The 21,909-nt window shown below is 49.8% G+C and overlaps 1 protein-coding gene across 1 annotated transcript; it reads right to left on the bottom strand.

Moving 5' to 3' along the window:
* Positions 1 to 11,458: 11,458 nt before the first annotated feature.
* On the bottom strand, positions 11,459 to 17,264 carry LOC141575692 (spermatogenesis-associated protein 31E1-like). Its single transcript, XM_074355558.1, has 2 exons — positions 12,815 to 17,264; positions 11,459 to 11,560 (listed from the first exon to the last, which is right to left on the bottom strand). Exons 1-2 carry the CDS (start codon positions 16,907 to 16,909, stop codon positions 11,459 to 11,461), a joined length of 4,197 nt encoding a protein of 1,398 aa, XP_074211659.1. The 5' UTR covers positions 16,910 to 17,264.
* Between the last annotated feature and the right edge of the window lie 4,645 nt (positions 17,265 to 21,909).

The raw sequence follows: 21,909 nt of genomic DNA, 5'->3' as shown, positions 1-21,909 counted from the left end.
AAAAAATAAGTGTTTGTTGTTCCTTATGATTTAATTGAGAGGATAAATCTGCAAAATGATAATGTGCCTTCCTACTGCTATTTTAACTCTTGCAAAGACTCTTTTACACTTTACATGCATTGGTTGTTGATGGCAGGGGTGCAAAATTGTAGCTAATGAAGAAGAGATGCTTTCACGAGCCTTTGGATCAAAGGCTACGTCAAACAGAGCCTGCACTTACTCATGATTTTCCAGCTTAGTGCGAGGAACCTTTCACTTGGCTATGAGCTTCTCTGCCCCCGAGTGTGGTTCCCACTCTGCGTACTTTGCCATGAGCCCAAAGGTAAATACAGCCTGACTCTTGTCCTCAGGGAATTTGTATGAGAGCTAAAACATGCACAAGAATAACTGTAATATTAGGTGGGATGTTCTATGAGCCATAAAAAGGTATCATTACGATGTCGAGTGGTCCCCCAAAGATGTTCCCATCCTGAGACTCGCAGCCTACTCTACCTCAACATGGCAACGGAATTTTGCAACCGTGGTTAAGAATTTTCAGAGGAGATTATCCTGGATTATTTGGATGGGCTCAATGTAATCGAAAAAGCCCTTAAAAGTGAAAGAGAGTGGAAGGAGAGCCAGTTATCAGAGTCAGAGAGAGATCTGAAGATGCTACGCTGTGGACTTGACGCTGAAGATGAAGGAAGGGGCCAAAAGCCAAGGTAAATAGAGGCACTTTTAGGAGCTGTAATAAATAAGGACACAGATTTTTCCTCCAGAGCTCCAGAGGAACTCAGCCCCACCAACATCTTGATTTTAGTCTAATAAGACCCATTTTAGACTTCTGACTTCCAGAAGCAAGTAGAATAAATTTGTGTTATTTCAAGCCACCCTTGGTGATATTTTGTTACAGCAGCAAATAGGAAATGAAGACACCCAGGAAGTGCAGAGAAGCATTCACATCGGCAGCCGGAGCAGAAGCGGCAAGTTTACTGGTGGAAGAAGCATTCGATGTTGACTTGGGAGGGGAGGTGCAGCTGTCTCTTCGATATAATGTTTTTATCTCCTTCCATCATATATCCAGGAGTGGACTTGTTGGATCACATGATAGTTCTACTTTTAATTTTTAAAGAACCCTTCAAACTCTTTTCTATACTTGTGGCACTAATTTACATTCCTACCAATGGTGCATAAGGGTTCCCCTTTCTCCACATCCTCGCCAGCCTTTATCATCTCTTGTCTTGTTGATGAGAGCCATTCCAACAGGTGTAAGGTGATATCTTATTGTGGTTTTGCTTTGTATTTCCCTAACGATCAGTGATGTTGAAGTCCTTAAAAAAAAATTTAGCTTGGATATTGTGAAAAAGTCTAAAGAAAGTGATTGGAACATTCCTTCTCTTGGTGTCCAGTTCACCATGGCTATTCAGGATGGTGACACAAAGCTAAGGAGTTCCATTCTGGGTGACCTCATGTAATTAGTGTCCAGTGGTGGATGGCTCAGTATTTGCTTTATGCCTCACTCCTCACCCCTCATCATACACACAGACTGGGAAACCGTCAAAGAGAACTAAGTATATAGTACAAAGGCTCAGCTCACAGCCTTTATATTACACATGCTTAATAACAACAACAGCAATAATAATGACAGGTGTGTTTGAGATCCTTTTTCCTCCTTTTGAAATAAGGCTCAATGTGGCATTGAGAAAAAAGTGCCACTCCTCAATTTCCTTTTCTAGTGATTTCATGGGTTAAGTTTCTCCAAGACCCTAGTTAATAGAAGGGGGCTCAGAAGCCAAGCCTGTGACAGCAAGCCCCCCCCCCACGCCCTGTAACGTACACACAGGTGCAGACCCACGTCTGCTCTCACTATCGCTAGTGCCTTGTAACCATCTGAGGACAAAGATCACTTTTGTGAACCTAATTTCATATTCTCTCAGGGAGACTCTTGACCCAAGAATATAAATCTCCAAACCAGTTTCCTGTTCTCTTCTGGAAAATTCGGCAAAGCGGTTTATCTGGACAAGTAACTCTCATTTTAGGGCAGTAGCTTGTTCACCCCACAAACTGTTTGCTGATTAGAAGGATTTCTTAGGAAGACTCACTTCCCTTCACTCTTTCCCACTGATCCTAAATCCAAGCCAGTGCCCTGTCTTGACGAAGCTCTTGTAAGCCACTCAAGGGTCGATGCTACAAGCTCTCAGTTCCCTCGGGATGGATACCACTGGGGCTGTCGAGGCAATGCTTCCTCCTTGCAGCTGACAGTTTTGACCTGCAGACTTTCTGCTGGTCTATGCTGGGGCAACAGTTGGCAAACATCACGGCATTAAACAATGTTTCAGTGAAACATTTGTTATGGAAGTGGTTCTCAGAAAGATACTTTCTGTAAGTCTCTCTAAATAGCAAGCTTACTCAAACTATGTCCACTGCATTCCAAAGCAGGGGCTCTGGGACGACCGCTGGAGGGTGGGACAAGTTAGCTGTTTAGTTCTCTACCAAATCAAAATAATGAAATCATGTCAGTGCATCTAAAGATAAATAAAAAAGGAGAGAGAAGAGATAGATGGGCAGAAAAGAAGAAAGGGGAATTTGAGACCGAGTTGTGGTGTGTTTTTCCATATTAAGAAGCTGCAGAAGTATATTCTGTCTTCTTCTTTCTCCTTCTTTTCCTTCTAAGTTTGATCTCCATCCCTAGAGGAGTGAGAAATAGACAGCGGGCACTAAACTTACTGAAGAGATGGCATGGGAATATTTGAATGGAGAGGCTGAGCAGAGCTGGAAAGATAGAAGTTTGAAATGCTGATCATATGTGAAAAAAATGGCAGCCCGTCACAGAAATTAAAGGAAATTTCGCGGGCAGGTAGCAGCACCAGGCTTTAAATGCACCTGCCGGTAGACGATGCACCTGCCGGTGGGCAGTTTTCCCTTGTTGGCCTTCCACATTCTTATCCTGCCCTCTTTCCCACATTTGTCCCCTGTCCCCATACTGCACACCTGCCTCTGCTAACGGTGCAAGACCTCTCCGTGTCCATCTCTACACATTCAATCTAACTTTTCTTCTTCCTTCATCCTGTTTTTACTGAGTACTTCACTTTTCTGTAACACTACCAGAGCCATTCTGCTAAAATAAATCCTATTAATACATGGAGAAAAATTGTTTTTCTCCTTTGGATAATGAAAAACGAGAGTCTATTAACAGTGATTATTTCCATGACTCCAATTTATTACTTTTCTTGAAAAAAATCACATAAAAATTCATCATATCAAATAGCTGTTCTTTTTTTTCACAGAGATCCATTTTTCTTACTAATTAGTGCCTTAATTCTCTCGAGGCTGCCGTGAACTTATTTGAGTATCTTTTATGAAATCTTGCCGGTGCACATTTTAAGATAGAAAGACACGTGGATAGGCAAGAAACAGGAAAACGAAGCTCATTTTAAAGTCAAAATAGACAGCAGCAGGGAAGTCTGCGGGAGGGCTGGTCCCTTGTCTGTCTGCACCCCGCAGGACTTTGAACTTCTTCACCGCCTTTTCTTCGGAGTCCCTTTAAATGCTACATAGTATTTGTACCTCATTGTGTAAACCAGCTTCACACTCATATTTTACTAGAGCAGTTTGCCGCAAAATTTTGAGCATCATCCTAAATGTGTTTGAATTTATTTGTCATTTAAAGATTATACATACATATAACAATTTTATTCATAACTTGTTAAAACTTGGTGGGGGGGGGAACCCAAAGGCTCTCACTGGGTAAATGTACAAACAAACCAACCAGGGTACATCCAGACAATATAATGCTACTTGGCCATAAAAAAGAACAGTTTGGTCCCCCTGAGCAACATGGTGAAATCTTAAAAGCATTTGCTAAGCAAAAGAAGCCAAACCCTCAAAATTACATAACACAGAATTTCATTTATACGACATTCTGAGAAACTATTGGGTTCGACAACTCAGCGGTTGGAAGGGAGGGGAGTGGGAAGGGGAGGTTACTATGAAGGGGGACAGGAGGAAATTTTGGGGGGTGATGGAATTGCTCCCTAGGATAATTTTGATGTTGGATATGTGACTGAATGTATTTGTCAAAATGCCGAGAGCTCAACACCAAGAGAGTCGATCACGGTTTCTGCTTCTTTTCTGCATTCTTTGGTTTCTGTCTTTGCTCTCAGGCTGGATTCTTGGGGAGCAACGTTCGTCAGTGAGGTAGCATGATTCTTTGGGTGGAAATTTCTCTTAAAACTTCCCTGGCATTAAACATTCCATTTCTTGCAATAATATAAAATTGATTTTTTTTGAGAAAGGGATTCAAGCACACTGTTATGTCTCACTTGAGAAACATAATTTTTCTGGGGTAGATACTTAGAAATACAATTGCTGGAGAGTAAGATATGCATATTTTTAGTTTTAATAGGCATGGTTCAGCTGACTTCCAAAGGGGTCGGGTATGAGAGTTTCTGTTTCTCTAAGGTTAAACCAAATCGTGATGGTTGGAAGTCTTGCTCACATTCTGAATTAAAAAAAAAATCATATCACATGGTTTGAGTTTGAATTTTCCTGATGATTGGTAAGATAGAATGTATTTGTCATATATTAATAGTGTATGCTTTCACTTATATGTGGAATCTGAAAAAACAAAACAAAACAAATAGACTTACAGAAACTTTCATCAACATAGAGTGAAATAAGGGAGGCTTGGAGTCAACATTTATATGATATTCCCCCAATTCAATTACATCTGTGATAATATTGCCACTTCAGAAAAAAATTTTATCTTTATCAGTTAATAAAAATGCCTCTAGGATTTCCTCATTTGAAATATTGATGCAACTTCCTCTGACTTTGTAAGGAAATGAAATCACTGTTCTTTCAAGTACTCCCCAACACCAGCACTAATTATGTCCTTGGGGGCTGGGGAGGGGGCTTCAGTAAAGACGTCCATTTTGCAGAATTGTACATTATGTGCAAACATGCAAAGTGAGTTAGGCTGTTGAATATGTCATTACTCTGTTGCTGTTTTATACTGATGCAGTCAGATGAGTCTGGACAGTTCCGTTCTCTGTTTTCAGCAATCCAAAAGAAAAAATAAACCTATCTCACTCTAATTGTTTAAAGGCGTTTCCAAAGAATGAATGCCACATCGGTCACTTTGATCAAACTCTGATGTGTTACCCTATACCTCATAGTCTATTTTGTATCAGATTCATTTCAAGAAAGTTAAAAGAGATTCTGTTTGGATGTTTGGAGGAAAGTGTGAGATAAAGAGGGCAGGGCAGGTACACGATGGTGCTCAATCAATGGACTGCTCCTACAGCCAGGACTATTGCTCCCCCCACCCCCCCAGGGTTCCTGCAACCCATCGCATCACCTGTGGCTCCCCTAGTGATCCCAGGTGATTCCCGTCCATGCTTCTCAAGCCTGAAGATTTCATGGATGCCTCCTGTTTCATCCCTGCAGGGTCCATCAGCTGTCAAATTCTTCTGGAGACCCTCGAGGGGCACTGCGGGGAGAGCATGAGGAGCGTGACAGAGGACACTCACAGCCAGCTCTGGGCCCTGCTGGCTGCGCTGTCTGCCCAGTGGGTCCCAGATGCCTGTCCCGGTGCAGTGCGGCTGCAGGTCATCAGGGAAATGGGAGTCAGAAGAAGGATGACGTGATAGGTTTCTCACAGAACGAAGTTTGTTCAATTAAAAAGCCCCATCCTTAATTCTGTGAGTATACTTCACTTCTGTGAAAAGTCATTATTTTAAATGATTTTGTGTCTTTATTTGGCCCAAAACAAAACCCGAAAAAGCATCGCAAAGCATCAGCAGCAGGGAAGTCTGTGGGAGGGCTGCTCTCCTGTCTGTCTGCACCCCAGAGCGCTTTAAGCCCCTCACCTCTTTTTCTTCAGAAGAGAACAGTGTGGCCAGAAACAGAACCCCACACGCACGAACATGAGCTCATTTGAGGACAGAGCTGCCTCCTGACGAGGGGAGAAAGCCTGTGTTGGGACCTCGGAGTGATGAAGAAGCAGTTACTCATGACGCCTGTAAGGCTGCCTTTATTCAAGGGAAGGGGGTGGCTACGACAGTGGGGCTTTGTAGTGGAGGAGAGAGATGGGGCTCAACTCCAAGTGCAATAGGGAGAAATGGGAACTGATAGCCAAGGAGCAGGGGGGGAGCCTGTGGACGGAAAACCGCGAAGAGGTAGCATGAGGGGTAAAGGGGGTTCTACCTAAACCGGCAGGAATCGTGCTGAAGGCCGGCCAGGGTGACCAGGCCCCGCCTGGGAGGATGAAGAGCCAATCGGATATCGAGGCTGATCAGATACCAAGGAAGGGGGATTCTGGCGAAACTGACCCAGCCGGATTCTTGCTAAGACTGGACTCTGCAAGGAGGGACACGGGAGCCCAAGTTTGAGCCTAGTGGAAAAGACTGTTCAGGAAAGCCTGACCAAAGTTTACACAAAGAGAGAATCTTTGTCGGTGGGCCTGCTGTCCCATTCATTGACTCCAACTGGAGCAGTTCCTAGGACACGTAGGGAGGAGCCGGGGCTGGGCTGGGTCCCTGAGCTTGGCCCTGGCTGGGCCTCCGGGGCCCTGGCCCAAGGACCACCAGGACAGCATGCTTGCTGGGATGTGTCTAAGGTTTCAGGGCAGGGGTCGACTCCGCGGAATGACCTGGGCTCTGCTGGACCCCAGACGTCCCTAAGGCTCCCCATCCGTGTCCCATCAATTGTGGTTCCCCCTCTTTTCCATGTTCTTTTTCATTGTAGGTTGTTATAAGATGCTGAATGCAGTTCTCTGTGCTATAGATGATGACATTATTGTGTGTCTATTTTGTATGTAGTAGTTTGTACCTGCTAACCCCAAACTCCTAATCTATCCCTCCCCTTGCCATGTAGCTAAACGCGATCGTATTTATTATCTGAAGGAAAGCACAGCCAAGCGCCACAGCACTGGTAACAGCCGCCACTGTCGCTCTGCTCTGGGAGATCTGTCACCTCTCGGGGCTAAAGCATCTCAGTGGGAAGCCCTGTGGGGCGGACCAGCCTCAGTTCCGGGGATGCCCTGTCCTGCTGGTTTGTGTGCGGCACCCGGAGCCGTGTTCTCTGCACAGAAACTGTGTCCGCTTGTCAGGGGTGCAGGAGCCTGCCAGACACTTGTCAGAGGGTCTACCCTTCAGTGATCTGGCTTTTCATTCTCAGCTTCTTTCTGTTCCCGAGCTTTCAGAACCTTTCACTGACCCATGAGAAACATCTTGAAAAGGTCAGGTGACCCCCAGCATCTGAATGCTTCAACCTGGTCTGTCCTGAAGGCTGACTTTTCCCCCCAAGAACTCCCTCACCTTGGTGACGTGAAAGTAGAGACCTTAACATAACAGTAAACACGCAAAATACCCGCTAGATACTGGCATGTTCACAGTTCATTCTTAATGTATATTCTGGTTTTTGAAACCAGAAAGGAGGAGGAAAAAGTGGTAAATATCTTTCTAGGTTTAAGTGCCAATGTTACATAAATAGATAATAGCTAAGCCTGAGTTCTTTAATTTCCAAATTACATAAAAATGTATAAGCTTACATCTTAATTCTTCTTCCTGGGGATGAGAAATGCTCTTTCCAATGAACTGGTCAAAGTTGGTACCAAAGTTGGTTGAAAGTTTTTTAAAAATCTTATAAATTCAGTTGCCATTACGGCAGCTCAAAGGCCTAACCCCAGTCCTAGGAGTTGAGGGTTTCCTGATGAGAAAATAAAGCTCCCCCACCCCAGCAGTGCCTGGAAAAGAGGGGCTGATAGAACGTGCACCTCACGTGGCTGTGCCCCAGCAGCCTTCTAGGACCGTGGGGACGGCCCAGGGAGGAGGAGATGCACTAGGGTTTTTAGAGAGGGTTTTCAGGGTTGTGTGAATGCACCCCCAACAGGGAGCACCCAGTAGCCAACACTGAGAACCCGCCTGTGTCCCCCTGGCGTTTGGGAAAGCGGGGCACGACTGTAGGACCATCCTGGATGAACTGCCAGGAGTATGTGCTGTCCCAGCCTTGGGGTTGAAGGGGTCCCACGCTGTCCTGGAGTGGCCCAGCTTGAGACACCTGCCACGAGGACTGCCCAGTGATGGGGAGCCCTGGGGACCAACCAGAGAGGGTGCTCCCCTCCCCCAGCGAGGCGCTGCGAGAGTGAGGCCCCTGGAAATGGCGTAAAATGCCCACAAGAGAAAGCACCCTGGGAACCGCGGTGGGTTTGCAGCAGTGCTGGGCAGGTGACACGAGCCTTTCTTGCCCTTTTGTTCTTCCTTCCTTCCCACCTTCTGCTTGCTGGGCTAAGAGAGGTCAGAATTCAAGGCCAGTCATCTGGGAAGCAGGAGAGCCCCGTGGACCAAGGCAGGGAAGAAGAGGAAGCAGCAACAAGTGCAGATGACGTTCATGTGCTCCCGCTCCGCCTGGCAGCGTTCCGATCAACGGCCAAGGTGGGCTATTAAACGGCCGCACAGAAGCTCTGCGTGGAAACAACGTGGCGGGTGGAGGAACAGCTCGGTGGCAGAGCGCCTGCTTAGCTGGCCAGGGAAACACTACTCAGCCTGATAAAATAATAAAATAATGCCATTTGCAGCAACAACAAAGGACCTGTTTCTGTTATGTTCTCTGTTAGCTTGTTTTTTGGTATCCATTTCTGTTGGGTATATATTAATGGTAAAACATTTATAAGATTTACCATCTGTGAATTTTGGCAAAAATAAAATATGAGTGGCCATAACATCTGGAAATATCGACAATTTTTTTGTTTTAATAAATTGAACCCCCTTGATTGTTTCATTTAGGGTAAAGGTGCAAGTTTGTGTTGCAGAAATCGGACATTTTAATTCAACTTTAATTCAAAGGACTGGATAGTAATCCCTCAGTTGAATACTGGTCTAATTTAGTTAAAATAAGCGACTTGAAAAGGATATACTACTCTTCGTAAAGCATTTCTTGTATGAAATTTTTCCTCATTGGACCCATTTTTTGATGATCGTGAAACTTACCCGCATAAGTTGTACTACAAAAACAAAACAAAACGAAACAAAACCCAATGGGATACTACAGGACGTCCAGGACCATTTTCCATCATTTTGTGATTCAATGATATTGTGAGGGAATAAAGCAGAAAATTAGCTATAAATTTGTAAATTATGAAGAACAGAAAAAGGGAATTTTTTTGGTTGAAATTGACAGGGACTGTAACCCTGTCATTCTGATGGGTAATCTGAGAGGCTCAACCAATGACACAAGCTTGACAAGTATCGTTAGAGTTGATTTTAACAAGCCAAGGAAAACTAGTTGCTTATGAGCAACAAGAAATGTGTATGTAGCAACACTGAAAGGGCTGGGTATGTAACATGGGAAGTCTGATGACCGATGTACACTTTGTGGACAGTAACTTACACTCGATTATTAACGTACACTTTTCTCAGTTCCAATGTTAAGACGTGCCTTCTGGTAGTTTTATGAGACCACATGCACGTCTCAAGCATAGATTAAGTGACACGTTTTGTAAGATTTTAGATGCATCTAGAAAGGAGAAAGGAGAGAGGAGAGAAGAGAGAGGAAATATGAAGCAAAGGGTCCTTTTTTAGCCTTATAATGAACATGAAATGAAACCCCGTTGCTTGTGTCTTGGAAAATGTCCATTTTAAAAGAGTTATTTAAAACCCGAATCCTCCTAGTCTATCAGTTTAAGCCATGTTAGCTGCACATGAGGACTCTGTCACACTTTGGAAACAAGTACACTGCTATTGGAGGGCAATACCACATTTTTAGAAAAAAAATTAAGTATAATTTTGCCGGAGGACAAAAAAAAAAAGGAATACTGTCAGATACAGGACTCATTGGCAAAAAAGATCTTCACATAATTGTTAGCCTGTTTCATTGAAAAGTAAAACAAAACCCACAAGCCTGACACAAGGTGTTACGTGCAAAGTGATGTCCTAGTGGCATGGCCCACGGGGGTGGGTGAGACGCCACAGGCCTTTCCGCTGGTTTCTTTTACTCCTGGAGCCCACTGGCTGCAGGCTTTTGCTTCCACAGTAAACAAATCCACCCTTTGGAGATGGATCTTGTCCCCAGTGAAATTTTTTAAAAATCTGACACTGACGCCACTGGACTGGAAGATGACTGAAACTGGACAAATAAAGTTTTTTCTCTCATTGAAGGTTGGCAGCATTTTATCCACATTGAAAATCTGTGATTCTCTGAGCTGGGGGTCAGAGGTCAAGCTAACAAAAACCTGTGGAGGAAAGACCTTTGCAGGTCTACACGTGGTGTGTGTAATTCCTCTGTTGAGGGGCAGTGATGTTACAAAAGGCCCCAAATTCAGGAGCATTTCCCCAAGCTGAGACCGCCGTTTGGGGCAATGCTGACAATGTCTGGGGGTCTGGGAGTCCTCGGGGAGGGGAGGCAGCCACTGGTCCTTCCCCTGTGCTGCCCATTTGTTAAGTGGCATCAGATCCACCAGGAGGGAGCTGACAGTGGGTGGCGACTCCAATCCTAAAGCCTGCCTGTGAGGCCTGTGCGCAGGGTCTCTGGGAGGGGTCTCTGTGGGGTGCTCTGTCAGAGCTCTCTGGCTGGGTGTCTCCGTGTGGGTCTCTGTCGGAGGTCTCTGTGTGGGGACTCCTAGCGCGGGGCCTCCACTGCTGGCCTTACCGCACCTCACGCAGGACAAGGGCAGAGGGACTTGCCCCTTCCTGTTCCTTGCTGTTCTAACGGTGTCCCCTCCATGTGGCTTCTCCCTGCAGGAGCCTTGGGGTCCCCCCACACCAGCACTCACCTGTCGGTGGCCCTGAGAGGATGCAGCGGCAGCCAGGCTCAGGGTCCCCACTCTGTTCCCTCCTCCTCTGAGCTCCCAAGGGTGGTCTGTTGGCCCGAGTCCCAGTCCCTCCCACAGGTCCTGAGCCCACCCTGCAGGATGGGGCCCGAGGCAGGACCTGGCTCCAGAGAGAAACTGCAGGCCTGTGCCTGCTCGCGCCTCCGCCCCGGGTCCCAGTCCCATGAGTAGGGGTCTTGACGGGCGTGGGGGCAGGGCCATCCCTGCTGTCACCTGGATGAGGGGCCCCTCCTGGAGCAGGACTGGCCGTTGTGGGAGTGACTGTGACACGAAGCACCGATCGCTCTAGAGCATTGCTCCCCCTCTCCCAGCTTCCGTGTGGCCAGGCCGGGGAGGAAAGCCGGACGGCACCCCAGTCGCCACAGGTCACGTCCGCCCGCTGTGTGACAGGTCCTGTCTGCTGGCCTCTTCCCGCTCCGGGCTCTGGGTCAGCGAGGCTGAGAGCCAGGTGAGACTTGCTAGGACCCCGGGACAGTCTCCGGGCCATTTAAGTCCCGTCTGTCCCCTGGGAGCCTCCTTGGGCCCCGTGTGTAGGTGAAGGCCGCAGACCGCCAGTCTGTCCCGAGCTCCCTGTCCTGTGAAAGCTTATTACACACTCTGGAGAAGTGAACCTTCTTGCTGGAGGCTTTGCTGCCTCTGTGAGCCTGGCCCTCAGAGCAGGAACTGCAGGTGGCTGCCCTCTGGGCTCGGGGAGCTGGAGGAGGGTGGACACTCCGGGGTGAGCCCCCGGGCCCCATCTTCTCCCCTCTGGGCCTGTAGATGGTGGTGGGATGCGGGCGCCCTGTGCCACCTGCCTCCTCCCCATGAGCCCCCGCCGGGTGCCCAGTGTCCCACCGTCAGACGGTGAGGTGACTGCACAGAGTCACAGCCCAGGGGGTGAGGTGGGCACTGTGGGCAGGGCTGCCCCCTCCTCTGGGGCAGGCTGGACAGGCCCTCGGAGGTCTTGGGGCTCCCGCCGCACACGCCCAGAGCTGGGGGAGCTGCGCTCCAGATCTCGAGAAAGGCGGGGGGGGGCCACTCCCGGCCCATCTCAACCCAGCTTCACGGGGAGGGGAGGGCTCAGGGCAGGTGTCACCTCTTCCCACCAAGACGTGGTGGGGGTGGGGGGCAAGGTTTCTCCCAGTTCTGGATGCGGGGCCAGCACTGCCCCTGACCCCCTTCCTTAATCTGCCATGTGAACTTGTCTCTGACACTTTCTGGAGACTGAGGGGAATTTCAGCCTCTGCAAACCCCTCCCCTCCAGCCGCACAAGTTCAAGGTAGAGAGCACGTGGTGGGGAGTAAGGCTGAGCCAGATCGTGGGAGAGGGGAGGTCTTTAGGCTTTGTTCTCCGTGACAGGCCCTGGATGCTTTCATTTGTTTCTGTAATGCTGGTAGTTGCGGGACTTAAAGGAGCAACTGGGGTGAGGGTGAGAATTCCACGCGGGGGTCAACCTCCCTCCATGGCCCCGTCGTCCCTTCTGGAAGCCAAAGCAAGCACTTGGCTTCCCTTCCCTTCTCCCCAGCAGGACACAGACAGACGCCACACCTGTCATGGGAAAAAAAATATGTATTTGGGGGGAACAATAAAAGTTGTGGTTGGAAGGAGCCATCAGCACACAGAGGATGTGCTAACATGGTAAGGAACAGATTTTCTCTGAATGTACTTAATATTTTCTTGGGCAAAATCTGTCCTACCAGGAAAGAAATGAGGATCATGTTTTGATAGACAAGAAGGAGCACATTTCTGAGGACAGCACTTTGGGTTATGGGGCAGGTGGCCTGAGGCACCTGCCACCCTTGGTCCATGCTGGCAAGGTCTGCCTGGCTCCCTGAGAGGGAAGGCACCCTTGCCACCCCAGTCTCTGGTCTGCCTGGTCTTGTCAAGATAGCTGTGGTCCTTGTGGCTGGCTTGGTGACTGGAGTCCATATCTCTCCTTACTCTTCTCTGTTCTGAGGAGCAGAGAACCCCGTTGTAGTGGGAATGTCCACCTCCTTGGACCTGGACTGGTTCTTTGTGCTGACTTACCTCCAAGGCATGGAGTCCCAATTTGTCCACCAGGATCTGTCCAACAGCTGTGGCGATTGTCCGAGCATCAACAGTCGCGCTGTTCGTAACAAATCTGCCTTTGTTGGGCTCCTGGCGCTGAGCAGTGTTTGACGCAGGCTTGCTTTTTTGAAGGAAAACTTCCTTTTCTTTGCCTTTTTTCTTGGGAGTAAGGCACTGAAGATAGTGCCTCATCCTTTTACTGAAGTGGCCTTCTGGTGAGACGTGCCCCTTCCCTGGCTGGAGGTGTTTACTGCCGAGGGACTCCCCAGCTCCCCTGGCCAGGGGAGGAAGGCTCCGCCCACTGGCTTGGGGAGCTCTCAGGCCTGAAAACCTTTCTTCGTGCTCTCCCAGTTTGCTTCTCCAGTCCTCCTCCTCAGCTGGGGCAGGCACCTCACTCTGGGCCTCTGCTTCTTCGTCCTCTTCTGGTTGGAGCCTCTTAAAGGCCCTCCAGTCCTCATCTTCCCCTGGTCTGAGCCGTGCACAGACCTCTCCCTCATCAGACGAGGCCATCTGGCCCCTACACAGGTCCTTAACTTCTGGTTTCCTGGGTCCCTGTGGTCCCTGGATGCTCTTCGGTTCTTCGTGCTCTCCTGGTTGGAGTCTCCTACTAGAGCCCCTCCGCTCATCAGCTGGGGCAAGCACCTCACTCTGGGCCTCTGCTTCTTCATCCTCTTCTGGTTGGAGCCTCTTAAAGGCCCTCCAGTCCTCATCTTCCCCTGTTCTGAGCCGTGCACAGACCTCTCCCTCATCAGACGAGGCAATGTGGCCCTTACATGGGTCCTTAACTTTCGGTTTCCTGGGTTCCTGCTGTCCCTGGATGCTCTTTGACTTTTCCTCCTTTCCTGGTTGGAGTCTCCTAATGGCCCTCCACTCGTTAGTTGGAGCAGGCATCTCACTTTGGTTCTTATATGGGTCTCTAAGTTTGGGTTTTCTGGATTTTTGCTGTCCCTGGCTACCCTGTCCACTTGTTTTGAGGCCATATAGCGCCTGGAAAGCTGGTGCCTCCCCACTAGCATGTGCCCCTAGGGGACTGGACGGGAACCTACAAGAAGCCAAGATGTCTGCCACAAGGAGCACATCAGTGTGAGGGCCCTGAAGGAGCACTTTAGAAGCAGAGTCTTGGAGGAGCATGCCGGTGGCATGGTCCTGAAGGAGGTTATCAGTGTGAGGATCTTGACGGAGATCACCAGTGGCATGGCCTTGAGGCTGATTCTTTGATTTGACTTTGCTTCTGAGCTCAAACTCACTAGCCTGTGTTTTAAGGCGTGGCTTCTTTGGATCTTGGGCAGCTGACTTTGTTGGTGGTGACAAACTCTTACAAGTGGCTGGAAACCCTGATCTCCTCCGATCCACATCAGAGGTTTGGGATTTGGCCAGCACGCTGGGTCCCGATGTGACTTCCCAAGCAGGATCCTCCTCCCCCTGCGCTGCCTCCAAGGCCTGTCTGGCCCTTGAAGATTGGGACTGTAAGTCCCTCTCCAGGATGGAGGCACTCTGGCAGGGATCTCGTGAGGCCCGACCCCAACTCTCTCCCCTTGGCTTATTCCTGGTCACTGTTGAGCTTGAGCTGGCCTCTGTGTTGCTTTCCTTGGCCGCCAGGGCAGTCCCCCTCTGCCAGGTTCTGCCCATGGGGCTGCGTGTGAGTGTCTGAGAAGGTGGCCCGCCCTCCTGACGAGGGGCCTCGAAGGGCGCCTGGCTGTCCCTAGGTGGGATCTTCCCCAGGGGCCTCTCAGTCTCCCTGCACACAGGGGAGGGGCCAGGGAGGGGACTCATCAGGGTGAGACGTGACTCTCCTGTTGTCACTTTCTCTCCCAGATGGGGCTGAGGTTTTCCCAGAAGTGTGGCAAAGCTGTCTTTCGGGTGTGCCCCAGACTGCCAGGTGGCTGAGGGGGCAAAGGTGGACCTTGGGAGGGACAAGGGTTGAGCCTCATATAGCTTAAGGTTAATGGGCTCAAAGTCCTGGGGAGGCAGGCCCCACCTGTGCCTTACTCGGTATCTTATGATATGTGCTTCTAGCATCTGTTGAATGCTTGGACTGAGGAAGGAAAGCTCATGGAAGGTGTTTACACAGGGTTTCCGGTGCTTCAAGAATGCACGGTTTCTCATTTCCTTGTGAATGTGGGACTCAGAAGAACCATGGCTGGCCACAAGCCAGGACTGGCGCATGCTCACAGGAATCAAACCCTGGTTAATCTGCCCCAACTTCCTGCCCAAATGGGCTCTCAAGACTTTTGCTAGGTGTCTTTTATCTGGGCCCCTGGATAAGTAACGTCCTATATTACTCTTCAAAGGCCTCATCAAGCATCTTTCTGACTCCTTTGCAGAGCTAATTTCTAGAAACTGCACAGGGAATCTGGCCCTGGAGCGATCTTTCGAGATCCTCCTCAGACACGGCTTTAGACCCTTGCTGAAGTCCTTTCCTGGTTGGAACTCTGTTTGACTCTGCCTGTGGGATCCTCTGTGGCACCTGTGCCCTGTCTTGTGTGGTTTCAGGCTTTTGCCCACAAATGTAGGGGGCCGCCAGGGTTCCTGCTTGCCCTGTGTCTGGTAAGTCCCTGAGAACTGGCCCTGAGGTGAATTCAGTTCCAGAGTCAGTTGGATCCTGCAGGGCAGGCGACTCCGGAGTTGATCTTTGTTGAGCCTCTTTTGAAGATGTTGATTCTGGAGATTAGGGCTGATTAAGCCCCCGTGAAGAAAGGAGACTGACCTCTGGGCCGGGGAGGCCCCCCTCTCCTGGGGAAGGCTGGGAATGAAGACCTCCTGAGATCTTCTGACGGCTGAGGGTGGAGGCCTCCCGCTTTGCTGCTGCTGCTGCAGCTGCAGGTGGCATTCCCGATGCTGAGTTTCAGGTGGGATAAAAGATTGTGCCTGTTTCTGGAATGTAGGGCAAGATGGCCCATAGGTCCTCATCTGGGGTGAAGAAGAAGGTTCGAATAGGAGAGAAATTGGAAGGTAGGACTGGGCCTGGATCTCAGCCCGAGGAGCCAGGGGTGGGGGCTGGGACTGAGGCAAGTTTTGAGTGAAAAGCTGGGATTGGGTCCCCAGGCCGGGCAAGAGTGGGGCCTGAGAAAGACTTAAAGGTATACTGGGTTGAATGGAAACGGGAAAGCCATTAGACACTCCGTTGAATAAAACAGAGGGTGCCTTCAGTTGAGAAGAACTAGGAACAAGGGCTGAAGCCACCAGGGACTCACTGTGCAAAGAGGGGAGGCCCCAGAAGAGCTGGCTGTATTTCTGCTCTAAGTGGTCCCTCAGGACCTCAGGGCGTGAGAGTTGCTGAGGACCCGACAGCTGCTCTGGTTTGTCTTTCATGTTCCAGAAAGACTGAGGGGCCGTGGTGTTCTGCTCCTCGCCCCCTGACCACCACGTACTCCCTAGAGAGTTCAGATGGTAGTCAGAGCTCACTTGTTCTGCGAATGACCCACCCTTTTCTTTTTCCTTCCAAGTCTTAAGTTTTACTCTCTTGGCAATTAGCATCTCCAGTAGCTTCTGGACGTCCGGGTTGACAAATGAGGGGCTACCAATCTCTACCTGCTTATTTGTGGGGTCTCCCCAGAACGGGGCCTTTGCTGGGTGGTGCTCTTGCTGGAACTTTGATGAGGTGGGAAAGAACAAGGCCTTGGTGGTCTCCCAGCAGCAGGAGAGGAACGAAATGGGGCAGCTTATGCACCCAAGACTCCGGACGGCTGGGACGGTAGATGACAAAAAGGAGTTACGGGAGCTCTTTGGGATGGTATCCAGTGGGGTCGTCTTCAAATCGGACTGGTCTTGAGGGTCTGCTGACAGAGTGGAGACCAGAGGTGGAGGCCCCTGGGTCAGAGGAGCAGGGGAAGCCAACAGGGTCATGGCAGGAGCAGCCTCTTTTGCAGACTCCCTGCACGGCTGCTGGGCTCCAGCAAGCTCTGCTTTGCACACCTTGTCAGGGGGCTCTTGGTGGGATTGCTGATGAAAGCCGCCCTTGTCAGGGGACCTCCCCAGGTGGCTGCGGGAGACAGGAGGCACAAGCTGCAGCCAGGAGCTGGCAGGCCCAGGACAGCTGGGCAGGCCAGGTGGGGGTGGGCATCTGCGGCCCATGGCCCTCCATGGCCCCCATGCTGACTTCACAATGCTCCTGCTGTCCCTCCCTCCCCCAGGGCTTTAGCCATCCCCTATCCCCAGGGCTCCCCCTCCCAGGTCAGCCCCAAGCTGCCTGCAGCCCTGGGGTCACCCCACAGGCTCCGGGAGGAAGGAGAACACGGGAGAGGAGAGGAAATTACCTTTGCAGAAGTAAAACCAGGTCCCGAACCTCTTCCAGCTCCTCCTGACAGTCCCTGCAAGCTGGAAATCAGGAGGCTGGGTCGCGGGGTGAAGGTGGGAGCCTAGGGGCCTCGCAGGAGGCCGAGTGCCGTGTCCCTCTCTAGGGGACATCACTGGGAGGCTGGAGCCCAAGCACCAGCACCCAGGGCTGCCTGGTCCCTGACAGTGATGGAGATAGCTCACGAATGGGTTTATCGTTTACAAAGCGCTTCCACATCCATCCCCCCTGTGGCCCTGCCAACCCCCTGTGGGGGCTACAGGGCAGGGGTCACCTCACGGAGGGATCTGAGCAAAGTTTAACAGCACAGTTACACCTGGAGGTCCCACCTCCCCGCCCAGGCCCCGCTGGCCCCCTGCGGCCCGCACACCCGCGGCCCACACCCCTTCCCAGGCCCCTCACAGCTTCGTTCTGAGCGCGGAATCTGGAAAGTATCTGGGTTCTGCTCTCCTTCCAGGAGCCGCCCTGAGGGTTGGTTTCTGAGGGACAGACTCTGCCGCGGGCGTCCTCGTCCTCGGAGACCGCGGAGCTGGGTCCTCAGGGCCCGGGGGTGGGGGCTGACTGTCGGGCACACGGGGCTGAACAGAGCTTACCTTTCAGAGCTCCGTTTTTCTTCCGACTCCTGCCCCTGCCCTTCGGCGGATGCTGAGAGACAAGGGGGAACAAGGGGCTGGGGCCCGGCTCTCACCCTGCCCTCTCCCGACAGGCGTCAGACCCGCGTCCACGCACAGCACAGCTTTCTGCATCTAACGGGGCTCTGTGGGTTTTCTCCCCTTTCACTCTCTTTTAAAGTGGATAAAAGTACTTTCTGTTTTCCTTCACTGGAGAACGTGAAGAAGAAGGATTTTCTACGCGAGGCCCACCCTGGATTTCTTCCGTCACTGCTCCTCTGCTCAGGAAACACGCACTCCGACCTGCAGGTGCGTCTGGGCTCCGTCAGGTGGGCCCTGCTTCCCGAGGCCAGGGCCCCCCTGCAGCCCCAGTCAGAGGCTCTGGGGGTCTCAGCACTGCCCTCAGATCAGCCCTGACCAGGGAGAGTCTTGTCCCAGCCACCTGTTCACGGCCCGTGAGCCGGGGCTCAGGGCCCTGACCTCTGGCTGAGGCTGAACTCCCAGCATCCAGCCCTCGGCCACCGGTCACTGCGTTTGGGACTCGCCCTGGAACCCTCTACCCTCCCTGGACGACTGGCCTGAGCTCTCTGGCTGGAAATCCCGGTGCCCAGTCCAGCCCCTGCCCAGCCCGGCTGGTCCCTGAGGGCTGCTATTCTGTTCTTCCCCGAGAATAGGTGTCCTAGCCTTTCCCATCTCAGGAGGCGCTCTCCTCGACTCAGAAAAGTGGAAATAATGATAGGAAAAAGGAGGGATAATCAGGTGCTTTTGGGTCCGAGCCAAGCGTTCCTTACCTTCCTGAAGCTTCCATGCTTCCTAGGAGGTGGTGTGGGTGGACCACCCTGGAGGTACGAGATTATTAGGAAGAAGAGCCCCAGTCCGCACAGGGCACCCAAGATGATGTCAGGCACCCGAAATGTGCAGCTGGAGCTCAGCCACGTGTCCAAAGTGCTTTTCAGAGATGAAAGATAATTCTCCATCCTCTGAACCACACTGCTGCCCTTAGGCAACTGAGCACAGGGGGTGTATGTGGGGAGTAAAGTCCTAGGCCCTCATCACAGCTGTGGTCTGGTCACAAAGGGCTCCTGAGGGTGGGGAGGGAGCTGGACCACACCCCAACTACCCAGCCAGGCGGTTTCACTCATCCATCCTATTCTGAGCCAGCCAATACCACCTTGTCGCCCTGAGACAGGCATTAGCCAGCTTTCTTTTAATTCCACCTGGAACCCAGATAACAATGGATTCCTTTAAGATCTCTAATTGAATTCCATTAATAGCTCTTAAAAAACCTGGAGTTGTCCCTGGAATTTTGGTTAATTCTTGGGGATTTTTACTCAGGATGGCCTTGTCTGTAACTCCAAATTTTCCACATAGTATGTTTATGGCTAGAATCAATCCAGACATAGAACTTAAACTTCTTTCTTATTTCTTGAGCCATGTGACTTTTGAAAACTTTCAAAAATTTAAAAAATTTACAGCTAATCTTCACTACATTGAGCCACAGGGAATTAAAACTTAAATTAATAAGCATTCAAAATGTATAGAGCTAGAGAATTATAAAGCAAATTGAAATAGTTAAGCCTTCAAAGTATATTTTTCATAAATTTCTAATATCTTTGCTTCTGAGTCTTGGAAACTAATAATAGCATTGTAAGTTTATAAGATCATTTTAATAGAAAAAATAGACAAGAATACAATTATTTTAATTATAATATTTCTAATAGTAGGGTTAGAAGGGGGGTGTCCTATTGTGGTGAACAACACAGCATGTTAGATTTCTTTTTGATCATATTTTACAAGGTTAAATAAATTATTATTTAAAATTCATAAACTCACATATTGTTTTGTTTCAAGGTAAATTAAACTCTCCTCCTAGTCTTGAAGCGTTGGCCTTTCATAGGACTCTTCAACACCGCCCTCGCTCTCGGTTTTCTCTCAGATCTCCGTGATTGTCCAAATGGCCTACTATACTTTTAATAGTTCTCAACAGCTGAGGGTATGCCAAGACCTGTTGAGGCGGGAAGCCCCATAAAAAGACCGGCAGGACCCCCAGGCAGGGCCACTGCTCTCCTGCCGGTGCCATCCAGTTCCCTGGCCCAGCCGCTCTGTCTCACTTTTTGCCTCTGAAACGGCTAGCTTCTAGGAAAGTGGAACTTACCCCTAAAATTCTATTGGTTCCCTGAGCTAACTCCTGATTGGTCCATTTGTAGTACTTCATTTGCATGGAGCTCACTCCTGATTGGTCCACTTCTCTTACTCCTGACTGGTCCATTTCTACAAAGCTTGTTCCTAATTAGTCACCGTTGTTATACCTTATTTGCATATGATGTTACAAAATGTTGCAAAGTCTAGACTGGCAGCCTATAAAAGCCTGTGTAAACCTACAGATAGGGTCCAGAGCTTGGAGTGTTAACTCTTCTGGGCCCGCTGGCGTAATAAATAAACCTGAGTTCTCCAGCCCTCCGAGTGCTGCTTGGTCTCTCACCCGGATGCACAACTGAGCTGTAACACGAAGCTCTAACACGTTTTTCTGCAGCATTCAGTGCCCACAGGGGAGAATCTCAGTCAGCACCTAGACTTAGGCTGCTTAGAAACTTGACCCCCAGGCAGTAGTGTTTAAAGAACGCAGATGTGTTCAGTCCTGTGGGACTGTCTGCACATGCTCTGCTGGTCACCAGTGCCACTGAGCTGGAGGCGTCTTCCCAGCAGCAGCCACAAAATTCAAGGCTCCAGAAAAATGTGTGAGCTCGTTTCCGGGAGACACTGGCCAGCTGTACTGAGGCAGAGGGAGAATGCTGATATGGCTTCCAGTGACCTACGTTCCCTGAGATCAGCTCTGTAGACCCTTAAGTGTGTGCCAAGCTTGAAGTCTCTCCCTCAGGCTGAAGCTCCTGGCCCAGCAAATAGGCCTCTTTCAGAGAAAGATTGGGGAGGTCATTTCGTCTGCTGTCTGGGCAATGCCCTGGGGTGGTAGCCTGCTGAAAAGTGTCTCTCTGACTGAGACCCACAAATGCAAGCCCCACCTTGTCTCCAGAGCCAGGTGATCAAGGGCTAAGGTCAGTCATAGGGGCCCTCCATGCCTATGTGACTGACCCCCAACAAAAACCCTGGACATCACGGCTTGGTGAGCTTTCCTGACTGACACTATTTGCACATGCTGTTACATCATTTGCTGGGAGAGCTAAGCACTGTCTGTACAATCCCACTAGGAGAAACACCTGGAAGTTTCCATCTGGCCTCATGCATCTTTTTCTTTGGTTCTGATCTGTATCCCTTTGTTGTCATAAACCACAACTATACATGTAACAGCTTTTCTGGGTCCCATGACCTAATCCTAGTGAATCATGGAACCTGAGGGTGGTCTTGGGAACCCCAGACCACACACTTTGGTTAACATGTCTGCTTATTAACTAGATGCCAGAAAATACCCATCACATAGCAGTGGTCTGCCTGCATTCATCCCTGTAAGAAGGCAGCCTTGTAGCTTTAACACGTTTTTGTTTCCAAGACAGACAAGAAAGGCTCATCTTTGACTCGTTTATGCTCCATCAGTCAACAGCGAACAGATAATCCCTAAGGGCTCAACCTGGCTAAAAGTTCCGGGCAGGGAAAACAAGGATTATTTTTCTCACCAGGAATAAGATTCTTTTGGGCCACAGAGGGGTGCTCAGAGGACAAGAGGAAGCATCACAAAGGGGTGGGAAGTCTCCTTCTGGACCCTAGATAAATGAATTGTTTTGCTGTAAATACACACCACAAATTTCTCCTTCAAGGGAGCAAGTTTTTTTTTTTTTTTTTTTTTTTTAATTCTCACACATGTAGAAATATCTTCCTTGTTTTAAGTTCAAAACATTTGTGTAACTTATGCCAGGTTCATCCTTCTCAGCTTTGTTTTCATTTTCTCTTCTGGCAAAGTCTATGGTGTAAAGGTGATAATCTTCTTCTTGTCATGCAAATTGCTTCAGCTCCCACAGTGGGAAGAAACAGCACCAAGAGAAGGCTCCCTACCCACCCCCCCCAACCCAACTCCTTTTCTGCCCAAAGCTCTGCCTCCTCCCCTCACACCACCTATTTAATCTTCCCTCTGGCTGAGAATCTTCTCTGCTCCTCTCACACTCTCCAGATAAGAATGCTGAGTGCCAGCATTTAAAGGGAAATAATTTAGAAGGAAC

The sequence above is a fragment of the Camelus bactrianus genome, chromosome 31, assembly GCF_048773025.1.
Source record: "Camelus bactrianus isolate YW-2024 breed Bactrian camel chromosome 31, ASM4877302v1, whole genome shotgun sequence".
Taxonomy (NCBI): Eukaryota; Metazoa; Chordata; class Mammalia; order Artiodactyla; family Camelidae; genus Camelus; species Camelus bactrianus.
This window is presented reverse-complemented; position numbering and strand designations above follow the sequence as displayed.

Excerpts from the sequence above, each read along its gene's own strand:
- LOC141575692 (XM_074355558.1), bottom strand. The coding sequence starts at position 16,909 with ATGGGCCGCAGATGCCCACCCCCACCTGGCCTGCCCAGCTGTCCTGGG. Across the intron at positions 11,561-12,814 it reads TGGGACTCCATGCCTTGGAG|GCCCAGAGGGGAGAAGATGG; the intron begins GTAAGTCAGCAC and ends CACCATCTACAG.